The sequence below is a fragment of the Perognathus longimembris genome, chromosome 19 (genome assembly GCF_023159225.1).
Source record: "Perognathus longimembris pacificus isolate PPM17 chromosome 19, ASM2315922v1, whole genome shotgun sequence".
Classification (NCBI taxonomy): domain Eukaryota; kingdom Metazoa; phylum Chordata; class Mammalia; order Rodentia; family Heteromyidae; genus Perognathus; species Perognathus longimembris.
Window position 1 is genome coordinate 17,263,169 of NC_063179.1, and position 24,693 is coordinate 17,287,861.

General features: G+C 40.0%; 1 protein-coding gene across 1 annotated transcript in view; it reads right to left on the bottom strand.

Moving 5' to 3' along the window:
- The window catches only part of Drosha (drosha ribonuclease III), a 117,951-nt gene that overhangs the window by 35,695 nt on the left and 57,563 nt on the right, over positions 1-24,693 (bottom strand). The window contains 8 exon segments of the mRNA XM_048368458.1: positions 1,915-2,014; positions 3,639-3,698; positions 12,796-12,856; positions 13,557-13,695; positions 14,180-14,287; positions 19,533-19,640; positions 21,425-21,524; positions 23,047-23,171. Of these exon segments, the coding sequence (XP_048224415.1) occupies positions 1,915-2,014; positions 3,639-3,698; positions 12,796-12,856; positions 13,557-13,695; positions 14,180-14,287; positions 19,533-19,640; positions 21,425-21,524; positions 23,047-23,171 (801 nt within the window).

Below are 24,693 nucleotides of genomic sequence, written 5' to 3' on the forward strand. Positions count from 1 at the left end.
GAACCCAATGTCTTGGGTAATAGCTTATTTACGTGCCAGTACAACTTCGTAAATATCCTCCCTACTGTCATCCCTACTAATGTTTGAAGAATAATTATGCAATCCCATTATATCCTGAACTGAGAACAATGGGGAATGGAGTGACAATCTACTTGCTAATATGTATTTCCAATTAGGAAGCATTTGACAATTAAATCAAGTAAACCCTAAAGCAGTTTTACATAGTATTTTGGAATGGTATCCACTGGGAAGTTTCTCTAATCAAGTCAGCTCATCTTGGTGCCGAAGGTTTTCATGAGGCATCCCCATTCTCAAATGTCACCAAGGCTGGTTCTAAATCGATCACTGTAACTACAATGATGGTATTACATAAGATAAGACAATACCTTACCAGTACTAGTGTCTTACACCTGTAATCCTAGCAAGGGAGGCTAAGATTTGAGGATCAAGGTTCATAACCAGCCGGGGCAGGAAAGTCTTGAAACCCTTATTGCCAATAAATTACTCAGAAAAAGAAAACGTGGCTCATGGGGTAGAGCACTAGCCTTGACCATAAAGAGGCTCAGGGACAGTGCCTGGGCCCTGAGTTCAAGATCGATGACCAACAAAACAAAAACAACAACAAGAAAACAAAACAATACCTTCTTGCTACCACAAAAACCACAGGCCAAAATGAACTTTGTTTTGAATAACAAATTGACAAGATCAAATCAATAAACCAGTCTGAAAGTAAGATGGGTTCTATCTAGTCTTCTGTGTCAAATTCCAAACTCAAAGTGAAGAAAGGGGAGAGCTTACTTAAGGCAAAAATAACCTGTAGGTGCACCTCGAGATGTAGAGGTAGAAAGGATCCTCCAAAAATACCACCTCCAAAACAAAGGATTAACCATTTTTAAACTTAAAGGAAAGCTCACAAAAGCTTTTCCAATGGACCCTTGGTATTGGAAAATTTAAGAGCCACAGGTCTTTCTATTATTGCATAATCCCAAAGGTCTATTTATAAAAGTGTATGGATTTATCCTAAGGACCACAGTAGCAGCAATATAAATAACCAACTCCCACAAATTCATTGACACCTTTAGGTTATTACTACAAATAAAGATCATGCCAGGTACTTTATAAACTGGCTCATGAAAACTCAAAATTTGTTTCATTCTTCTAGTCGGCCTTTATGTATGTCAGGGGTAGTGACTTTCCACTTTTCAGATGAGAAACTAGAGGCCTGGGATGAGGATCAACTTGTCCATGGGCCATCCTCCTTGTAAGATGAGGGGTGTGGACAGATGTCTGAAAGGCCAGTGAAAGAGCCCGTCTTCTTACCTACTATGATTGACTAAAGGTTACATGGAGATGAAACCTCAAAATAGACCATGCAAGTTAAACCCTTAGCACAAACCTAAATTAGGAAGGGGGGGTTCGGTTAGTCACTCAGCTAAGTCAATGAGGCAGACCAGACGGCCTACAACCTAAATCTTAATTAATGGGATTTGTGATTTGGGGATTCTCAAAGGTCTAGCAAGTACTCCTTATGGATGTAAATTGTCTGAAGTATTCTGTTCAAAGCTTTAATTTTGCTTGTTAACATAAATTAATAATGAATGTAATACAGAAATATTACACAAAGGGAAAATCCAAAATATTTCTATTCTCTTGCTTTGTTCCCATGTTTCCTTTTCCCAGATGTTTAACCTGTTCATGTACATCTGTCCAATTTTTCTCCATCTTGTTTTTGAGTTATCTCACTGAGGAATTCATTAGTTGCTGATAAAACTCACAAAGGTAACAGAACTACTAAGGCTGAATTCTTAAAACCCAATACACTGTCTGTTCTATAAACACTATACCCTTAAGGTACTCTAAAGACTAGCAAACACAGAATTGTGCATGCACAAGTGCTTCAGACGTGTGATCTACCTTTGCCAGCATGGCGAGGTGCTGATTCTGAACAATGGCAGTCCGATAGGTGGCTAATCCTCCTTCCTCCAGGCTAGGAAACAAATAGTACAGATGGACACTGCAAGAGAAGCGGCGCGTTTAGAAATGGGCATCACAAATTTCTGCCTTGATACATACGGTAGATCCAAGTGAGAACTCAAGTAGTGTGATTCCCTAGAAAGGCAAAGTCAAAGCTCAGCAACATGAGACAACAGAAAGCCTGTACTTGAAAGGGGTGGGGTCGGTTTAAAGGGAAAAGGTGGACACACAAAGAGGACAAGAGAGGGAAAATGGAGTCAAGAATGCAATTTATATCCGAGAAAATTCAGAAGGGTGAGGGAAGGGGTGGTAGGTAAAGAAGGGATGGGGGACATTGATCAAGATATACTGAGTTCATAAACTGTTAAATGGCAACTCCTTTGTACAACTACTTAAGGATAATTATTTTTAAATCCAACACACACACACACACACACACACACACGAAACTCAAATAAGGAAAAAACAATTTTGCCTTGCCTCTAGATTACAGTAAGAGGGTTGCATACAATACCTGCTAGATGCCTGCTGGAGTGAACTAACAGGTCTGATTCAAAGCCTTTCAAAGTTCCATGGTAAGCCAAATATGCATGAATGAGCAAAAAAACAAACAGCTAACGTTCACTTATATCTCCTCTTTTATTCCTCTTAAAAGATTTCTCTGAAATTTGATGACAACAAAGACTTCACAATCTGTCACATTGTTTGTATCTATTAAGAGGAAATGTCTGAAACTGCAAAATTTGTACTGTAAACAAATGCTTCCCCCTGGCTTGGGTTCTGCGCAGCCCCTGACGACAACCCCGGAAAACCCGGAGCAGGAGTGCAATAGTGACACAGCCAGGGACAGGGACAGAGCTTCACCGTGAGGATGAGGCAGAGGATCTGATCAGCGGAGTGTGAGACATGGCCAGAAGGCCACATGGCGAACCGACAGGGACCAGAGCCACAGATGGCTTCTACCATACCGCACACCACTGTCCCCTGGGACACCTATGTGTGTACACTTAGCCTTCTTATTCATTTTTCTTGTGCAAATAAACTGAAAAATATTTTTTTAAATAGCTCAAGATGGTTCCAAGGGAAGTATGTATCACTTCCTTTAAAAGAAAGATTATGAGTATGGAAAAACAACACACACTTTCCAGCCCTTCCCTCCAAATCAAGGATCCTAAAACACTCCTAGAGAACACACACACACACACACACACACACACACACACACACACACACCCCCCAAAATCTAATTATTAAAATTACTTGTAAGCTTTATTTCCTTCCATAGCAGAAAGAGTAAGAAAGGGATCAAAGACAAATCCTGGAAGATGAAATGACATTTGTAAAATATCATCCCTTTCTTTGCACATTGAGGATAAGCTCGGAAACATCTAGACCAAGACCAGCTGATCTCCCGCAGCTGTAAGCAACTTTAACACATGCTTGACAGGACAGGGACACCAGCCTTTCATCTTGTAATCTTGCTCATTACAGCAGCAGCCTGTGCAGCTGTCAGGGCAGGAGCCACAGACACGTGGCCTGTTAAGCTCTACAGAAGTGACAAAATGCGTGGTGTTCCAATGCCTGGTTTTGCTACTTACAAAGAGGGTAAGGTAATAACTATGTTACCTGTAATTACTGGGGAATTGTAAAAAGAGTCTACTTACCTGGTCAGGAACTCAACCACAGCATCACCCAGGAACTCCAACCGTTCGTTGTGATTAATCCTATAATGAGAATTTAAAAGCTCACTTAAAATAGCACATTTACTTTTCTCCTCTTCAACAAGGGAGCTAGCAGGGTCAGGTCTCTGATAACCAGAGCTTTACCTCATTCCTCATGATCATGAGCAGTGACCCCCATCTTAGCCTGCAGGTATTTAGAACCTACCTACTGGAAAGGGGTTATAGCCCAATGTACTCTTGCACATTCAGACTTTCAAACCTAAGGTTTCCTTCCCTTTGGGACCAGAACTAGAACACCCAGAGAAATCACAGTAACTTTACACTACTAGACGAAATCTGGACTTCTGTACTGTTATCTGGTAGACCAGAGAAAGAACAGTCAGAACTGACAGTCCTATTCTTAAGATGACCTTCTCTTCCCCCAAACTGTAAATTCAACCCAGCATCTGAAGTCTGGGTTTCTCTATGAAGCTCTGCCTGATTATCCCTCATCATAATTAATACTTGCCTTCCCTACCCGGTGTGTAGATCACACTTTGTGTCTTAATTATGTGATGAGGTCACATCTCACAGGCAGGAGGACATGACATAATCTGACTTGGGTTTTCAAGTCTCTCTGGCTGCTGAAAGAATGCGTGCAGGGGAAAGAAGCCATGCGGGGTACCACAGAAGTCCCGTGGAAACCTAAGGGTGGCGACTGCTGAGGAGTACTGAGTGCTGGGTGGTGGCGAGTAAGATCTGGGATATCTTTTGGAGACAGAGATGAAAAGAACTGCTGATAGTTAGACAGACAGAAAGATGCCCAAAGACCCAACGTGGAGGAAGTGTTGAGGACAAACAGGACTTGCATCTTAGACATCTTGAAATGGCCATAAAACACACACACGGAAAGGAAAGATCCAGTAAAGTGTGAGGTACATTAGCTCGTTAATCATGGGCACTCAAGGTTGATAATACAACTTCAGGAATTTAGAATTGATGACATGACCTGGGAAGACAACACAGCTACAAAATTGAAGGACACATTCTTGAACCAGGAGTGTCAAAGTTGAGAAGTCAAACAGAGGAGAGGCTGGCAAGACAAGGGCTAGCCAGGGAGACAGAGCAAGGAGGCCCAGGTTGTACATGGCAGAGAGCACTGACTCAGTCATAGGGAAGTCAAGGGGCCTCCCAGGGGCACTCTGAAGGGCTGGAGACAGATCTGATTCTGTCTAGGAAAGCTAGGAAGTAATGAGTGATGTTGACTATGAGGAGAAGATGAGCATCTTGTTTCTATGCTAGCTGGAATAGACGGATGACAGCACCATGCAAGAGAAAAGGGCTAGGCATCCTAGCACAGAGCAAAAAAGGCCAGTGCCTGAGCACAAGCTTAGCTCCCTGACTCCTGGGGCATCCAGAAATACCTCCACCACTGCCTTATATCTTCTCCAAAATGCAACTACTGACTAGCAAGTCTTTAAACCACATGCCTGCCACGCCCCTCCTTTGTCTAGTTGTTCTCACCCATGTAATCTATTGTCAACAACAAATTTCAGCCCCAAGCTGACCAGCATCCAGTGTACCACACCACACATTCACCATCCCCTCTCCCTTCCCTGTCCCCTCTCCCAAATTCTGTTCATTCACACCGGCAAGTGGGAAGACCCCTAAGCACTGATGTTCCCAGGGATACTTGCGAAAGCTCCATTCCCTCAAGACTCAATCTGTTGCAACATTAGATGCTACTTTTATTGTTCTGTTCCCTGATGTTAGGTTACTTTTTATGGTAGAGCATTTTAAATACATGTAAATTACCGGGCTACTGGCTAGCACACCACCTACCTGAAAATGTGAGTGAAATTTAATATCATTTCACTTATCTCATTAGTTGTTTGTTCTTCTGCCCTATGATGCTTCTAGATTTTGGAATTGGGGGGGGGTGACAATAGGAACAAAGTAGAAAGATTTTTTTAAAAGAAGGCCTTCAGTTTACAACTTTTGTTTATATAAAAATAGGATACAGGAAAGCAATCAATAGCCACTAGTGGAAAACTAAAGACAGAGTGAAAGTGAAAGAAAATATTCAATTGCCTTTTTTTTTTTTTGGTTATTGTTGCTACTCCACTAGCCAAGAGTAAACTTAAGTTCCACAACAAAGTATAAAACATTATGATTTATTATTTTCTGCTTTTGTTTTTCTTGTTTTTTATTTTTGTTTTGTTTTGCTTTTTAAGAAATCAAGTTGGGCATGGTGGCAGACACCTATAATCCCAGCATTTTGGAGACTGAAGCAAGAGGATCAAGAGCTCAAGACCAGTCTTGAGCCAGAAACGGTCTCAAAAACAAAGAACAAAACAAAGAAACAACCAAACCCCCAAAACAAGAAATAATCTTTTTGAAGCTAGTTAACACTGAAATCTTGCTTTCTGAACCCCCAGAACATATTATTCTAGGAAAACAGAACACAGACACTATTCAGAGACACTATTCAATCATCAAAATGATGTAACACTTACATCCTCTTGAAAAAAATCTAAACCTAATAAGCTATAAATTAAGAAAGGGTGAGTGCTAAGAAATGGTAAGTTTTTAAAAGAAAGTAATTATATTGCCTTAATCTTTTCCATGAGCCAGTAAAATAAGAATTCACTTTCTGTGGCAGAGATATTATTTTCTTCCTAACGGCCCAAAGCACAACACAGCCAAATCTAGTTGATGTGAAAGTAAGGAACTCGGGCAGGAGGCTGGGATGGAGTTGGGGAGATAAATCACATTTGGATCATCTCACGTTTTATCAAAGAATTATAAGACATGTAATAAAGAAGTAAAAGCTGCTTTCAACCTATACTGTTTTAAGTGAAGTCAAACTAACCTAAACATTGCCTTTATTTCTTTTATAAACTTTCCTGGAGACAAGAACTTAGGTCTAGGGCTTTAATGACCACAGAGCTGGGCTGTTTCTTCAGTCTGCTGAGGCACAAGGTCACAGTTCGAAACAGGTTCATTAAATAGTTCTCCCATACTCAGCACATGTTTTTCTATTTCCGCATTATGACTAAACTCTGGCAGTAAGCCACAAACCAAAATGGGGATTAAATTCCACTTTAGTTTATTATTACATTGGACAAATCCTGACCCATTGGTTTATCCGGTAAACGACAGAGTGAACTGCTACTTCTCACAGCAGCAAATCTTTGATCCCTTCTGCCATTGTTTATACCTTCTAACCACATTCTATAAATACTAGCAAGCTCTAACAGGAGATGTTTACCAGGGACTAAACATTCCATTTTCTTTTTGAGAACTGAATCTACATAGGCATAAAAAATTCTGGATTAACAGTTACATTTACAAAGCAAACTTTGTCTAAGAAAGTCAGCGCACTTTATAAAATGCAATGATCTCTCTGTAACAGTAAGGCCCCGCAAGGTGTCATGTACTTGACAGAAAGCCATCGTGGCATGGGCCAAATCTGAGGCTGACATATCTGTTCACTTGTATACCCCAAGCCTCAAGCAGCGACTGACAGGGAGAGAGACAGGAGCCTTGGAGGTCAGTGGAGCCTTCTACCAATTCAGGAATTCATTCTCATTGCATCTGCCTGGACATTGAAGAGGAGAGGTTATAGCCCTGTCAGATCTCAGACCCACTGGACATAGTGGCCCTGTGCAAACCACCTCAGGAATTTGACTTGAAGCACCTAAGCCAGTAATTCTACTCAGAGGCATTGACATATATTCACTGCATATTGTTACTGAACTGTGAATGCAAATACTTATGTATAACTGACTGAAAATAAAAAACATTATCACTTCTCAGTAGCCATGGATTGTCCATGTATGAATTCCAGTAAATGGAGATTGAAAAGAACTTTCGAAGGCTATTACATATGTGTTAAACATGAATGTATTGCTCATTAGCCCCTAAATAATACAGTTAAGTAACAGTTGCCTTGTATTAGGTTACTGTACATGTAAGCTAGAGATGATTTAAACATTTGTGTGTAGATGACATACAAATACCATGCCACTGTACACAAAGAACTTGAACATCAGTGGATTCCTCATGTCCACACAGAATCTTGGAATCAGTCTTCCATGGGCACCAAGAGATTGTACTTTGCGATATCATTTCTTTCAACACACTGACACTTAAGAAATGGTCCAACTGTATCTCTCTGTTGTCTGGTACTGATTCCACCAATCCAAAATAAAAAAGCAAAACAAACCAAGGCTGCTTTATTTTGCTCCTTTTTCCATTATTCCTTTTCTAGCTCCTCTTCCCAAAGGGCCTGCTGACAATACATGAATTTCCAGTGAATGAATGCCAAATGCCTAATGCTTCAGAGACTCTTGGGTGGTACTATTCCATCACAATTTGCATGTTGAATAAATAGCTGAGACTTGTGTGGTTAAGCAGTGATACCATTTAAAAATTATGGGTGGCACATTTGCCTGAGGTAATACAGCATCAGTATTTGGTATTTCTGATGGCAGGCAGGCTATTGAACACTGACTGGGAATGTTAAGCCTTTGTGTCTTTGGGTAACTCCTAGCTGACCCCAAATCAGCTTAAGCAGCCACGTAGAACCTTCCGGACCATTATTCTTCTTAAAGACACCAGTTTCCCTAGTCTACTTACAAGAAGTAGCCTGGTATAAAAGCAGTAAAGTGAATGGCATTCCTCCCTTTAGTACCTATTTACTGACCTGCTCTGCAAAAGGCACTAGTTACAAAAAAGAAAAGAATAAAAAAGAACACACTCCTTCAAAAATCTTTACAGTTCAATAAAGAGAACTAGCTCTGTACCATGATTATATACAAGGGAACAAGAATTTACTTATATTATTAAATACTTATGAGCAGGATTCAAACCAGATGTGACTAGGCCACACTGGCATTGCAGAGGCAAATGGATAAGGACTAGGATCTGCCTGGAAGGAAGAGGCAATGCCTGACAACTTAGCAAGTCTGAACCTTCCAGTCGGTGCAGAGCTACTAGGAGATGAAAGTAAGTGGGACCTAGGACTATGGGTGGGAGCGCCAGTCTTTGTGTAAGAGGTAGATGCTTTGGAGCAGGTTAGGCTAAGCAATAGGAAGCTGGCTGACTACAAAGACAATCCGAAAATGAACAATTGAAGAGAACAGAGGCTCAGAGGACCAAAACAGTTAGAGTTTTATCAAGAACCAGTCATCTGGACCCACCCCCCTGTCTTCCTTGGTCCCACAGAGCAACTGGCTGGCTGGACTCCTTCCCCTTGGTTGATAACATCTCACCACTGATTCCTAGAATTTTAGAGTCTGCTTCCAAGACAAGAACTTCCAAGGAACAGAGACTGCTGCATCCTATTTTATAATACCAACTAAGAAACAAATAGGGGAGAGAGCAGTTTAAAGCCAGCTCAATTATTCAAGTGCAGAGTATAAAACTGACCTATAATCCCCAAGCAACTGCTAGATCTATCCAGAGCCCCTCGGCAGTTTTCTGGGTATGTTTTCACTTTTGATCTTCACAGAAGCACTTAGAGGAGTCTCTCCCACACTAAGTTATTTATGTTCCTCGGGTTCTCACCCCACCGGAGGCAGTTGTTCCTCCCGAAGAGTGGGGCCTTTGGTTTTCTGGCCTTTGGAGCCCCTAAAATACCTACAAACTGCCTCAAACTAAAAGGCTCCGGATAAATGTCTGCTGAATTAAATTTGTAAGAAGCTTCATTAAGTCAAGCTTCTGGCGCCAGGCACAGCTGTGGACTGCCAGCTACCAGCAGTCAAATAGCAGCAGACTCTGGTGGCCCAAGCTGGGGGCTCTTTCTGAACAGACACTGGGGTCGAATTTGCATCAGAAAAAGCAGCATTTTCACGGCAAGAGGCACTCAACACAGCAGCAAAAGGCAGAAAGCAAAGGGCAAGAGAGTCAATTTGTTCTCCATCCACAGCCACTTTTTCAAAACAGTGAATTCACAAATGACACCATATCTCAGATCCCCTTCCTTCTGCCATGGTAGGAAAGCCTTTTGCTTGCTTGCTTGCTTGCTTGCTGTCTGTCGGTCTGTCTTTCCTGATCCTTCTCACTCACAGTGCTGGGAATCAAGTCTAGTGTCTCATAGATGTAAGACAAGCACTCCACCAGTGAGCTACATTCCCAGGCAAAAAGCCTTATCTTTTACTCATTCATTCATTCAGAAATACTGAGGATGAAATACAACTTGAACCATGCTTCTAATTAGACATGCCTTTTTGCAAGACAAAAACTATAAATCGTGAGAATTGAATAATGCCATCAAAAGACATAACTTATATATTGACAACCGTGGTGTGGATAGATGAGACAAGGATGAATGATCAACACTTTCATCTCTGCTCTACCTAGAGTCATACCCCCTGTATAGTTTTTTGCTAGTTAGTTGAAGGTAAGTCTCACAGACTATTCTTTTTTTTTTTTTTTTTTTTTTTTTTTGGCCAGTCCTGGGCCTTGGACTCAGGGCCTGAGCACTGTCCCTGGCTTCTTCCCGCTCAAGGCTAGCACTCTGCCACTTGAGCCACAGCGCCGCTTCTGGCCGTTTTCTGTATATGTGGTGCTGGGGAATCAAACCTAGGGCCTCGTGTATCCGAGGCAGGCACTCTTGCCACTAGGCTATATCCCCAGCCCTCACAGGCTATTCTACCAAATGTCAAACTCCAAGTTCCTGAGTAGCTAGGATTATAAGCATGAATCACCAGTGCCGAGGCTTAGACCATTTTAATATCAGATATGTCTTCTCTGATCACTGAACACTAATAGTGAGGTATATGTTAACTTCACACCAGAATTTTAAAGCTCTGTCCTGCCTTTCATTTTACTTCTTGTTTCAAGATGAAGACTGTTTCTCCTATGATTACCTCAAAATTGAGCAACTAGCCTGGCACTGGTGGCTCATGCCTATAATCATAGTTACTCAGGAGGCTGACATCTGAGGATCATGGTTCAAAGCCAGCCTGGGCAGGAAAGTTCACAAGACTCTGATCTCCAATTAACCATCAAAAAAAGCAAAACCAAAACATAAATCCAGAAGTGAAGCTGTGGCTCAAGGTGGGAGAGCCTAAACGTGAGCAGAAAAGCTCAGGGACAACACCCAGCCATTGAGTTCAAGCCCCGCAATTGATGAAAGAAAAAAACACAAACACTGAGTAACTGGCTGGGAATGTGGCTTAGTGGTAGAGTGCTTGCCTAGCATGCATGAAGCCCTGGGTTTGATTGCTCAGCACCACATAAACAGAAAAAGCCAGAGGGGCACTGTGGCTCAAGAAGCAGAGTGCTAACCATGAGCAGAAAGAAGCCAGGAATAGTACTCAGGCTCTGAGTCCAATACCCAGGTAGGCAAAAAATAATAATTTTTTAAAAACTTGAGCAACTGGAGGCAATTTTCTTTTTTAAGCTGGAAGCAGGGACTGTGGCTCAAGTGGTAGCACTACCCTTGAGTACAAAAGCTGAGAGTACAGCAGGAGGCCCTGAGTCCAAGCTCCCAGGCAGGGGGGAGAAAAGTAGCATAGAAGTTCATCCTTCATCCCCAAATTGAAAATCTGTAATTTGTACTCAAACTCCAAACTCCAAACTTTTTAGGTATCATTGCTCAGAAAGTTTTGCATTTTACAGCATTGGGATTTGGGGATGGTAGATACTCAAAGTGATAAGGCCAATGAAAATATTCTAAAATCTTCAAAAGTCCAAAATACGAAGCAGTTCTGGTCCCAAGCATTTCAGATAAGATACTTTACCTCCATGAAGAGGAAGAAGCTGCGGGGTCATTGCTGGCAATCCTCTTAGCTGTGGAGGCCAGTTATCATCCGAAACAACTGACTCAACTCGGTCACTCCTAACCTTTCACCCAGGGAAACCACACCGTCATAGCCACAGTCACTGAACTTTCAGGTAAACAAGAATGCTGCCCTAGAGCCATCTCCCCTATGAGCTCAGAGACTCCGCGCTTCACACAAAGACCATCTTCCAAGGGCCACCTCATGTGCAGCAGCTGCTACTCAGTTTCAAGGGGTATTAGTGGTTTACACAGATCCAGACCGCTTCCTTCCCGGATGCTTCAGGAACTGGTAGCCACACAAAAGTGAGACATGAATGTATAAAGACATCTTATAAAAAAATAGGCAATAAAACAAAAAGTCCAACCTATAAACCTTTCAGCTCATTCCATGAGGCCAGTACCATAAAATAAAACCAGACAGAAACACTGTGGGAATGGAAAACTATTCCCTATGAGTGCAGACAAAAAAAAAAAAAAAAACTCCTAACAAATACTAACTAAATTTGGCAGAAAATAATAAAAAAGATTACACATCATGATCAAGTGCGATTTATCTCAGGAAAGTATAGTTTGGTTTATCACCTCCAAATTAATTATTTTGATACCCATATGAGTGGACTTAAAAAGAAAAAAAACAAACAAACATGATTATCTCAATCCAGAAAAAGCAGGAAAAGAACTCATAGTGTTGGAATGGGCGAAGTTGATCAGGATATATTGCTTATACACAGGGAATTGTTACAATGAACCACCTTCCTCAACTAATGTATCCTAATACAAAACCAAAACAAAAACAAATGCTATAGTCTTTCACAAAAAGAAAAAACAAACACACACCGCCACAAACCAGGACTAGAACTTCCTCAGTTTGGTAAAGGGTTTCTTTAGAAAGCCCACAGTTTATACCACACTCAGTGGTGAGGGGTTGAATACATGATCAAAACACCTGCACGTAGAGATAGTTACACTTCTTCCTTTCAGATGTACCTGTGTCTAGCTCTTCTGGCTAGAGCCTCGAGGATGGTACTGAATGGAAGTATTCATAGCAAACCCTTGATTCTTCCTAATCTCAGGAGAGAACATATGTGGCCACAAAGGACCGCCTACCACATGAAATGTTCAGAATAGGCAAGTCCACAGACTGAAATTAACCAGACTACCTAGCAAGGGCTGGAAAGGTTATGGGAAAATGAGAGCCATAAATGAGTGTGCGGTTTCTTCTAGAATGAAGAAAACATTCTAAGATTAGACAGTAAGTACACGATTTTGCAAATATATTACAAAACGCTGGATTCGAAAGTTTAGGTGTGTTAATAACATGGTATGTGCTTCTCAATAGATCTGTTTTTAAAAAAATATCTCTTTTACCTTGAAGGGGTTGGATCGTCTTGGCCAAGGCGTGACATGATATTTATTAGGGTGTTAATTCCTGTTTTGAAAAAAAAAACACAAATACAAAAGTAAGTACTGTTAGAAGTATTCTGAAAACATCAGATAGCATCTAGTGGCTCATGCCTACAATTCTAGCTACTTCAAAAAAGAGGTGAAGTATGGGAGGATATTGGTTTTGAGGACAATCCAGGCAAAAGAGTAATCTAAATATCACCTCAACCAATACACTGAGATACACACTGATAAATTCCAGCTATCTGGAAGATGTACATACGTGGATCAGGCCAACCCCAGGTAAAAACTCAAGACTACCAGAAAAATAACTGAAGCAGCAAGGGCTGGGGGTGAGGTGAAGCTCAAGGGGTAGACTGCTGGCAAGCTCTAGGCACTGAATCCAAACCCCAGTACCACCTGCCCCCCACCTCTCCCACAAAACAAAGAAAGAAAATTTCCTCACCCCAATGGCTTCAAAAGGTTTCATATCTGTATGTCTAGAAATCTGACAAATATTTGAAAAACTTGATAGAAGGCCCAAATTTTTCTAAAAAAAAATTCCTCTACCTTTATTATAATTCAGAGTGAACATTATTAAGCATGGCTCAGGAAACACTAGAGAAACAGGATTAAAGGAGTCCCAGGGAACCACTTCCAGGGAGAGGGAGTAATATTCTTTACAAGAGAGAGAGCACAGGCCAAAAACATATGAGAACAGAATCCTAAAGTCATCAAAAACCAACCTTTTTTCCTCATGTGCATGTGATGGACTTTTCTGTCTCCATATTTAGGCTGCCGAATCCCACAGTTAGACAAAGAATTCCTGGCATGATCCGGGTTCATTCCAAAATTTAAATGATGACTCGGATGAGTCATGGCCAGCTAAAATTTCAATACAATAAGTTGAATCTAAAAACTTGAGCATCAACACAACCATCTCTAGGTCAAGCAAGGGAGGAGCTGTCTATCCCAGTCCAATTTTAACCTTGATCTCTCTATCTGTATCCACAATCAAAGTTCCAGAACTCTGGTGCCAGCCCTCTTCCGAAAACAAAGAGAAAAACCCTCATCTTTCAGAAGAGAATCAGAATATCCAGAATATAAAAAGCAGAGCTAGAAGAAAAGTGCTAAAAGAAGTACCTCAGGACTGACAGGCATATTTTAGCTGTTGCCTATTTCTGCAGGGACAGTCTCAAATGTGAGAAAAAGGATTGGAAAGTAGCAGAGGCAAGCAGACAGACCAATAGAGGGCTGGGTTCCCAAACATCCATGTCACCTCTCAGAAGAGACCCAACACACCACTGGTCATCTGCGAGACAAATTACCTCTATCTTACTATGTGAGTGCTCAGGAGGGTAATTCTTACCTGTAACAGACACCGATCTTGAAAAGTATATCCTATCAATTTGTCCAGGTGCATCAGGCATTGGTGGTAACGGATATGATGGGTCAAAACAGGCAGCATCATGGCATGCTAGAAAAGACATACTTCAATGTGTTGAACTCTAGATAAAGTTATCAAAACGCTCCATTTCTGTAACAACAAACAAGAACTATGTTCACAGCCTAAATTCCACCTTGGGTGTGTAGAATCCTGGCAAATCACCCAGGAGAAGCAGAGCATTAGAGTTGTTGCAAGTATGTCTTCGATCCAGAATGCCAGGATCCGAACACTCACTCATTGTAATCTGAGGCACTACTTTATCTCTCTGCCTCAGTATCCTCACTTGTCAAACGGGAATGATACATGTAGCTGATCCTAGGGACAGTTAAAAAGAAATTTAAAGAACAAATATAAAAATCTTTTAGTTGTTCTTCATTTGTGGGTTGTTTTGTTTTTCTTTTTTGAGACAGTCTCAGTCTTGAGCCCAGGAATTGAGCCTGTGATCCTCCTGCCTCAGCCTGCAGAGTTCAGGGGTCGCAGGCATGGGCCACCACGCTCCGAAGTCTCACAACAAGGCCTAGTACCCTTCATTCAAGTCTAGCTCTGATGCAGTCAGTATGCAGGAGGGCACCCTCAAGTACATCACATCCATCTCTGTGTCTTCTTGTCACTAGAAAGGAATGGACTAGAACTCATCTGTGTATATTTAGGGTCAATTTTTTTTTCAAATCAAGGACTGTCCCAGAAATACATATAAATATGCAAACACTGTACACTATTTTAATGCATTCACAAATCCCTCACCATCTTTCAGGGAGGAAATTCTCAACTGGATAATTCCCAAAGCCACCCTAGAATTAACATTTAATGATCTCACACCATACTGAATTCTATAAAACCACCAATACAATTCAGGCAGCCGAGGACACCAAGCTTATATTTTCGCTTCAATCACTTTTCATCTGACTGATTCCTTATTGGGAGATGATTTCATGAAAGCACATCTTATTCTTTTCTTTAATAATGTTTGCCTAGAACTCAAGAAAATGAGGGAATCATTCTTATTCATCACAAGCAGGAGGATGGGCACCGCCTACAGAATGATTGGCAGCTACTTTGTATCCCTTCAGTCTTCCAAGTATTTTAAGCTGCCATGATTTAAAAATACATGAAAACCAATTTGCTTGAAACTACAGAAATCAGTTCCCTGTATTAATAGCTTGTAAAGAATGAAAGTCTGGTTCTAACCAAATAGGATCTCTAGTCAACAGTGTCTTTCTTGCCAGTTCAATTCAATAAATGCACACAAGACACCTCAATGCACAAGGTCTTATTACATCTGTGGAGAGAAAAAGGTTGAGAGGCAATTGCTGTTAGAGATCTGTGTGCAGCACATGCAAAATGCTAAGAGTTTTAAAACACCAAACTAGCTTTCACTGTGGAGCCCATGGCCTGATCACTCATCGTATTTATTGACTCCTGCATTTATAAAAATAATTACCACTTTAAAAGTATTCTGAAACAAAATTCAACTTTATCTATTTTGGAAAACCATCAGCAGTGTTCTCTCCCTAAGCCATTTCTCCCTTTCTTTAGGATTTTGCATTTAAGTTAGAACCAGGCTGCTCTAGTGTAATGGATGAGTTGATAAGTAACACCTCCAAATTCTCTCCAGGTGGCACCTCTATACCTTAGTGTATTAAGCAACAGTTAACTTTCATAACTCCAAGAGTACTGGCGAAATTATCTTTCTGACATCAAGATAAACAGATACCACCTCTGTCACCACAAGTTGAGGGCTAAAGAATGCCTTCTAGACGATTTGATTCTGATATTAAGGAACCATTTCATCCAAGCAGCAGTAGGGTATCTGCATTATAATTTTGCCTCTAATCATCCATCCCTAGCCCCCACAATGTCATCCTGCTTCAATTTCCATCTTTTCTACTTGAATAGACTTTTCACATAGCTGACTGACTGATTCTCATTCATTTGTATGCAAACATGTTTTCATTTTTACAAACCATAAAGCAGTTCCTTCTGTACATATGATCTTATAGACAACAGTTTACATTCTTTTCAAGTCATTAAGTTGTGAGGATAATCTCATGGAAACCTTAGGAAGACATACATCAGGAGATCAGGAGAAAGGGAGAAGGGAACTGCCTACAATCTAAAGAAAGAATTAAAGCAAACAAAACATTTCTATCTCAAATCAGTAACAAAAGGGAAGGAAGCATAACTAGTTCTCTTTGGAAAGAAGAGACGCTGGAGGTTGGGAGGGTTATTATTACATCATGAAGCATTTGCTTGACAGGGTTTAATCAGGTCCATTTTCTCTCACCAGTGAGTCAAGGGGACTGAGTCTTTTCACCTAACAACCTTGAAGCAGAAGGAAAAAGACAAGACAGAGATAGGATGATCAACTTCTCACGCAGCTATTAATCGACAGGCAAGCCAGAACAGGCGTTTGTGATGCAGCTGGAAAACACAAAACTGCATGGGAACAGATCTCTTATCATGGCCATTTGCTTCACCAAAAGTAAAGGGGAAAAGGGTTCCATGCTTTAACAACATTAGAAAGCTGGCTTAAGGATTGTCATGGATGAAGGAGAAATCAGGTTAAACAGAATGCTCCTTCCACATCCATCACTTGCAGTCCATCAGGTAGTTATAGTCTACCTTTATACAAACTAGGACTCCTCAAGAGTCTATTGGAAAAATACACTTCGAAGTGAACCAATAGACCAAGTTAAAAGAAAAAAGAGAAAGAAAGAAATCAAAGCCAGGCTCTGATCTCTCATGCCCATAATTTTAGCTACTCTGGAGGCTGAGATCTGAGGATTGTGGTTCAAAGCTAGTCTGGGCAGCAAAGTCTGTGGGACTCTTACCTCCAATTAACCAGCCAGAAGTAAAATTGTGGTTCAAGTGGTAGAGTACCAGCCTTGTGTAGAAAAAGCTAAGCAAGAGCTCAAGGTCCTCAGTTCAAGCTCTAATACAACCACCCCCCCCACACACACACACATATACACAGTCACTGGTCTAGGTCTCTAATATCTCTTCCAGTTCTCACTGAGTCACAATTTTAGGACTTATTATCTTATTTATGTGGGTTTTGTTTTTTTGCAGTGCTGTCAATCAAATCTAAGGTCTCTAATGGATTAGATAAGCACTCTGCCACTGAGCTACATGGCCAGCTCCTAAAATTTCATGACATTCTTAAACAATCAGCTCTGACCTATCAAAGAGATCGCCAGGTTTTGAGTAGATTGCTTATCTTTCTGCTCTCTGGTTCTTATGAAGTCATCTTATAATGGTATTATGTTTATGTTCGGCTTCAGAGAAACACTAATGAATAGAAAAAATGGGAGAAATGCCTAGAGTTTAGAGAAAGAATCAAAGCAAATGAAACCTTCCTAGCGCAAAGCAGTAACACCTGAGGGAATGGTGGATGTAGCAGGTTGCCACCGTAGATTACTCTCAATCTAATGATGAGCTGGGAATATGGCCTAGTGGTAGCGTGCTTGCCTCATATACATGAAGCCCTGGGTTCAATTCCTCAGCACCACTTAAATAGAAAAGGCCAGAAGTGGTGCTGTGGCTCAAGTGGTAGAGTGCTAGCCTTGAGCAAAAAGAAGCCAGGAACAGTGCTCATGCTCAGGCCCAGGCCCTGAGTTCAAGCCCCAGGACTGGCAAATAATAATAATAATAATAAAATAATAAATAATACATCAACCTAATGAGCAATAGTGCCTAACAGAAGTTCATCATAATGTAAAGGGTTAACTGTGCTTAGAAAGTGAATCATACAGCAATACTTTTAATTATTGGTTTAAGCTCCACTATTCAATAATAATTAAATGCCAACATTGATTCTGTTGTTGTTGTTTAGAAAAAATTCATTATGATGAAATGAATACCTAAAAACAAGTTGTCTGTCACAAAGAATGAAATAATTTCATTAGCAGGGAAATGGATGAAACTAGAACAAATCATGTTAACTGAGGTAAGCCAAGATAAGAAACAAACAGCGGATGTTCTCTCTGATATTCGGAAGTTAAATCTAAAAGGCACTGGGATATGACAAATTACACAGGATTCTAGATACTCATGTGCAATGAGACCAAAAGAGGGTAGTCTTAGGACAGAATCACAAAGGGGCAATACCCAAGAACCTCCTCATACATAAAATAATATACATACTGAAACAAACTCCACAGATATAGAAACAAAGGACATTTTTCTTGAATTTTTTTTCTTTTTCTGATGACTGTACTCTTTTCCTTATATACGGTGTATTTGTGTGCACATCTGCATGAGGATGGAGTGAGGGCCCAGAACCAGAGGGAAAAGGGAGAAAAAGTGCAGCAGTGGAGCACACATTGATGAAAGTGAACTGTGCAACTCATGGGTGGAGATTGGAGAGAGGGAATGAGAATGAGAGATCAGATGATACCACGCGAAAGAATATGTACTCATTACCTGATGTAAAGGTAACCCCATTGTATAGCACCTCTAAAACAACAATAAAGTAAATTAAAAAGAAAAAGTTGTCTAGACTCATGACAACACATTTCCATCACAACAGGTAGTGGGAGCCTACAAGTATTTTCCAAAAGGTTGGAAAAAAGCAATCTCCATTACCTGCCTCAGACTGCAACTCATTTTTAATCTTCTAATTCTCATGCTGCTGACACCAATCATGACAAAAGAATCAAGGGAAGAGACAAAGAATATGCTGATCTAGGGAGATATCTAATCTGGTGTAAATTCTATTGAGGGGAGAGAATGCTTACTAATGAATCAGTTACACGTAGCTGAAATATTGTACTGTTGAGTTCACTGAAGGAAAAAAGCACTGTCATTTGGCTTAAATGTGAAATGTTTACTGACTTATTAATGAATAAGCATAACACATGCTACAGTTCATTAACACCTTCTGTTCTCTGTAATACAAATGTGAATCACTGGTCCAGTTTGTACACTAATGAGGCCTCTCTGTATGACTGCTGGGTTAGCTGTGTTGCACCTATACTCATGCTGCAAAGAGGCAGGTGCATCTGAAAATAGACTCCACACTATCCAAAGAAAAGATAGTAAATTTCATACTGCTGTACATGAAGCTCCCAACACACACACACACACACACACACACACACACACACACACACACCCCAAAAGATACAAAATCTAAACTCAACAGAAAACCATCTAAGTTTGATGTTGCATTTTGCCTCATTTTAGTACATTCCATAGAAACAGCTCCATTAGAAGAATTTCAGGCCTTAAAGAAAAAGATCTATGGGTAAAAGCGGGTTCTCAGAAGTATCATCACCTGACAGACATCAGAACGAATGCCAGTCTTCCAAAATCCTTGGCTACTTAGCTCCACTGTTACTTCTCGTCTCATTGTATTCTTCTGTCGGATTTTTTGGAGTGCTTCCTAGAAAAGAACTCATTAGGATAAGTAACTCAACAACTGGAAAGCAAAATGAAGCCAAGCATGAGGAAGTAAGTTAGAAGCATTCAATACATCCTTATAGAAAGGTACTCAAACATCTCCACACAAAATTATAGTATTTTATCTTTTTTTTTTTTTTTTTTTTTGGCCAGTCCTGGGGCTTGGACTCAGGGCCTGAGCACTGTCCCTGGCTTCTTTTTGCTCAAGGCTAACACTCTGCCACTTGAGTCACAGCGCCACTTCTGGCCATTTTCTATATATGTGGTGCTGGGGAATTGAACCCAGGGCCTCATGTATAAGGGGCAAGCACTCTTGCCACTAGGCCATACCCCCAGCCCAGTATTTTATCTTAAATGAAGATCAGGATGTGTGAAGCATTAGGTAAAAGGCAACCATTCCTAATAACCAGATGAGAAAAACTCTACACCAAACTTACCTATTTGGCTTTCTGAAAGAAAATATCCTCTTTCACTGATAAAACAATATGAGATGTCTGATATTTGAAATCAGCAATGTAAAAATTATATTCACGTTAAGTCTTATTTAAAGCATTTCTACCTAAGAAAGAAAATTCATTTATCTGCTATGCACACAATTCTACAAGTTGCCTTCAGATTTTCAAACTCTTACTCTCTAGAGCTGCAAAGTTATTTTACTTTAAAACAAAAACAAAACAAGAAACTGGGCATGGTGGTCCACACCTGCAATCCCAGCACTTGGGAAGCTGAAAGGTAAGAGGATCACCAGTTCAAGGTCACCCTGGGCTAACTAAGACCCTGCCTGAAAAACAGTAATGACTACAACAAAAATAAATAAAATGAAGACAATGTCACAAAATTTCACCAGTGAGATATAATGAGGAATTAAGTCTTTCCTTTATCTTCCCTTCAAATAATGAATTACAAAACAATTTTTATTTAGATGCAATTTAATAAAAATCCTACATAAATTCATAGTAATAGGAAAAATCACCAACCCCATCACTGGTGTTCCTACTACAGGCCAAATACCATGGAGGAGAGATGGTAAATGGAGCTTGAGATGCCCACCCATCCACCTTTTCCTTGTGCACCAACACAGGGACATTTCAGTAGGCCCTCAGACTTAGAGCTCTCCTTTACAGAGAGTCTTACTGGCTCAAGTCACAGTTACTGACAAAGCCAGAACTCCAGTATATTTCCAGCTTCCAGATTTTGCTCTTAATCTGTGAAGCAGATTAAAATTTTACTGAGACAATATCTACATTGATACTGAATGCATTTATTCTTAAAATATAAACTACAACATAAATCTTAGAATACAGGATAACACCCCTTCTTAATAAAGAATGATATGAAATATGGGATAGAAAACCATATAAAACAAGTTCACCCTTCTGAACAGATCAACATTCAGAAAGATCTTAAGACCAAAAAATCTAGCACCTAAAGTTATACACTGTATGCTCTCATTAAAAATAAAAAACTAATTTCACAAATGTTAAGTTTTCTTCAATTTGTTAGGTGAAACATTTAGTAGAGCATTTGCAAGTACTTGATGCCCTAAGTTCAATTACTAACATTACCAAAAAATGTATTTGATTCCCAAAGGAATAATTTTAGAAATAAGAATGCTCCTTTGGATAGGAAAGATTTCTTTAAAGCAACCAGTATACTAATGTAGAAAGGGAAGCATGATTTCTTGAAGTATTTTTTCCATCTTATTCTAGAATTGTAGTGCAATATGGTTGAATTCATCACCACCAAGGAACAAGTTTCCATCCTCACCTCCCTCTGTGCCAGTTTCTGTTTGTCAGTTTGTTTGACTTTGGGACTGTTTGCTAGGAGGTGGCGAAGTTTCACATAACTCTTCCATAGTTTCTGGTACCTGAGGAGAAAAACAAACAAACACACACCTTAGGCAAAGAGATGGTGAATTAAAGTGACATAATGCCAAGTATTGTAGCAGGTCTGATCAATCGTAATTACATTCTTTTGAATATCATTAATGGCAGCAAATAAACCTTCATTCTAAGGAAAGATATAAGTCAGGGTGGAAGGAAAGATAGCCAAGGGTCATCTAGACCCTGGCAATTAGATTATCGCTTACATAGTTTGAAAATGAAGTATGACAGTAAGGATGAATCTTTGGAATTGTTTCCAAAAACACTTTGGCCAGTAGAAACACATCCAATTTTCTCACTCTTAACTTATCTCTATAAGTGAAGGATTTTGGTTGACTAGGAAGAGTGTTAAAATGGAGAACCCCATTTGTATTTGTCTTCCTTGGGTTAGAGGAAACGGTATGAACAGGGTAACACCAACTGTACCGACCATAAATAAAAACAGGCCAAGTGTGTGATAATGGGATCAGTCTCCACTGTTGTAGGCCATCCCAGAAAAGAGAATACCCAATCCTCTACCAACTCACATTCCTGCCATCTGATAGTCTAGCAACACCAAATCCTCTTCTACTAACATTTTTCTGATAAGAAGGGATTTGAGACGTCTTTTCTATCAGACTGAAACTGCTCCTTCCTCAGCCTGACCTGGCCCTCGCCTTCTTGGATGACGAGTTTATTTTAAAGAATGGAGGAAATAAAGAAGTACTTACACAGTGCCTGGTTCACTGCTTCATACTTTTATCCAAAGGAAGGAAAAAAGAACAAAACCCTTTAGCCTCTTCTAATATGAATCAACCAAAACTATAATTATGAATTGAAAATCTCCCATGCCCTGTTCTCCCAGCATGAATTCTTTATAAAAAAAAAAAATTATGTCAGGCAATTAGCTGTTTGTCTACTTAACATGATAGGATATCCAAACACTCCAGAAAAACAGCTGGTACTATCTCCATTCCTATACAGCCTCATCTTCTGCCTCCCCCCCAAAAAAATACTAGCATGTGTATTGCTATGTCAATATTAAGATACGGCTCCTACTCCCACCATAACCCCTGTCTCTGATAGGGTCTTGTGTTCTTATTAATATTCCTACCAAAAATGCTATTCTGCACAAATTCTGCAGTGCTAGCAACCGATATGGTGTCACTTTCTTCAAGACACTCAAAAAATAACAATAATTATTATGACAAAGAATAAAGGAAAAGCTCTTTAAAAGTTTCAAGTTATACAGGACTTACATGGATGAAGACTACCAATGATAATCTACTGAATAATAATTTCCTGCAGTCTAATAGGTAGAAAAAAATCATTCTTTAGGAGCTACGAAAGCCTAAGTTGTAAATTTGGAAATAAGGTCATTTCAGGACTTAGTTATTTTTTGGATTTTGAGGTTGTTGTTTTTTTGTTTTTCTTTAAGGTAAAGGTTCACTAAAGGCTATTCCTCTGCTAATTCAGCTGTTAGTAGAAGATGAAATTGGCTAAGACAAACACCGAGAAATATCTTACTGTGGGTCTCCTGCATAACTCAACTGTGCAGGGCGTATCCCAAAGTGGACGATAATCGGAAAAGTAATCACTTCAGGGTTGAACTGTTCACGATCCAGTTGATCAATGCGGACAGAGCTTGGTTTCTAGGGGGGAAAAAGTCAAAGCCATTATTGCCATAAGAAGTCTTGAAGTATTGACTCCAACCTAAGTAGGGAAAGAATGAATCAGATCTCTTTTCTAGGAAAGCCTTATCCCCGAAGGGGAAAAAAATGTCATTTAAAATCCTTTAATCATATCAGCTGTACTATATAAAAACTATAATGTCATCCCTGCAAATGAATCTATGCCATTTGGTATAATGAACAGTGGTTTTATCCTCTTTTGCAGTCCACACAGAAACCTTTCAAAATTAAACTTTTAAAAGGACACCTAGTCAGACATAACTTTTCCTTAACCATCTCCAAAACCCAGGAGAAAGATTCCACATCCCCAGGAAGGAAAAGGCTGACTTTTTCTTTCTTTTCATATTCCTAATGAATTCCCTATGGTCCTTCTACTCCGGGTGCATAGACAAATGCTTCTATTTAAACTTAATCCCTTTGCTCTCAGTATGTCTTGTGACGCCTTTAATTCCATACCTATAAACTAGGACATATAGCAAAACAAAGGTCAAAGTTCAGCTTCTCTGATTATGTCCATGCAGAACACCTATTTTAACACAGTTTCATGGTTTTTAATGTCATATCTAGTAAGGAAAGGGGAGAATAGCTGGTTCCTTCAAGAACATTTCGGCAATGCCTTTCATCTGAATAGTCTAAATTTGTGAAAAGTCATGGAGACTATGGTTTAATAAACTACTTGTTGGTAATCAGCACTCAGGGCAGTCCCTAATTAGTAATTCAGTTTCTACCTGCAGACCAAGTCCATGAGACTCTTATCTCGAATAAATTACTCAGAAAAGGCCAGAGTGGTGAGCTGGCACTATGGCTCAAGTGGTAGAGTGCTAGCTTTGAACAAAAGAAGTTCAAGGACAGAGCCTCAAGCCCTGATTTCAAGCACCAGGACTGACACAATAATAATAATAATAATAATATATTATATTAATATTATATTATTATTATTATTATTATTTAAAGGTAAAAAAGAAACTGGGCACCAGTGGCTAATTCCTATAATCCTAGCTACACAGGAAGCCGAGATCTGAGGATTGTTTCATTTTTTGTTTTTGTTTTTGTTTTTGTTGCCAGTCCTGGGGCTTGAACTCAGGGCCTGAGCACTGTCCCTGGCTTCTTTTTGCTCAAGGCTAGCACTCAGTGACTTGAGCCACAGCGCCACTTCTGGCTCTTTCTATATATGGGGTGCTGAGGAATTGAACCCAGGGCTTCATGTATACGAGACAAGCACTTTACCACTAGGCCATATTCCCAGCCCCAGATCTGAGGATTGTTGTTAGAAGTCAGCCCAGGCAGGAAAAGTCCGTGAGACTCCTACCTCCAATTAACCACCAAAAAGCCAGAAGTGGCTCAAGTGGTATCTCTAAATTTGGGGAGGGGAGGAATGTGAGGGAATGTAATAAATTCTAGACTTTCACTGCACCCTGTAACATTTATCATATCATCTCTATGTAAGGATAAAAAGCATTCTTACTAATAGCTGAAGTATTAA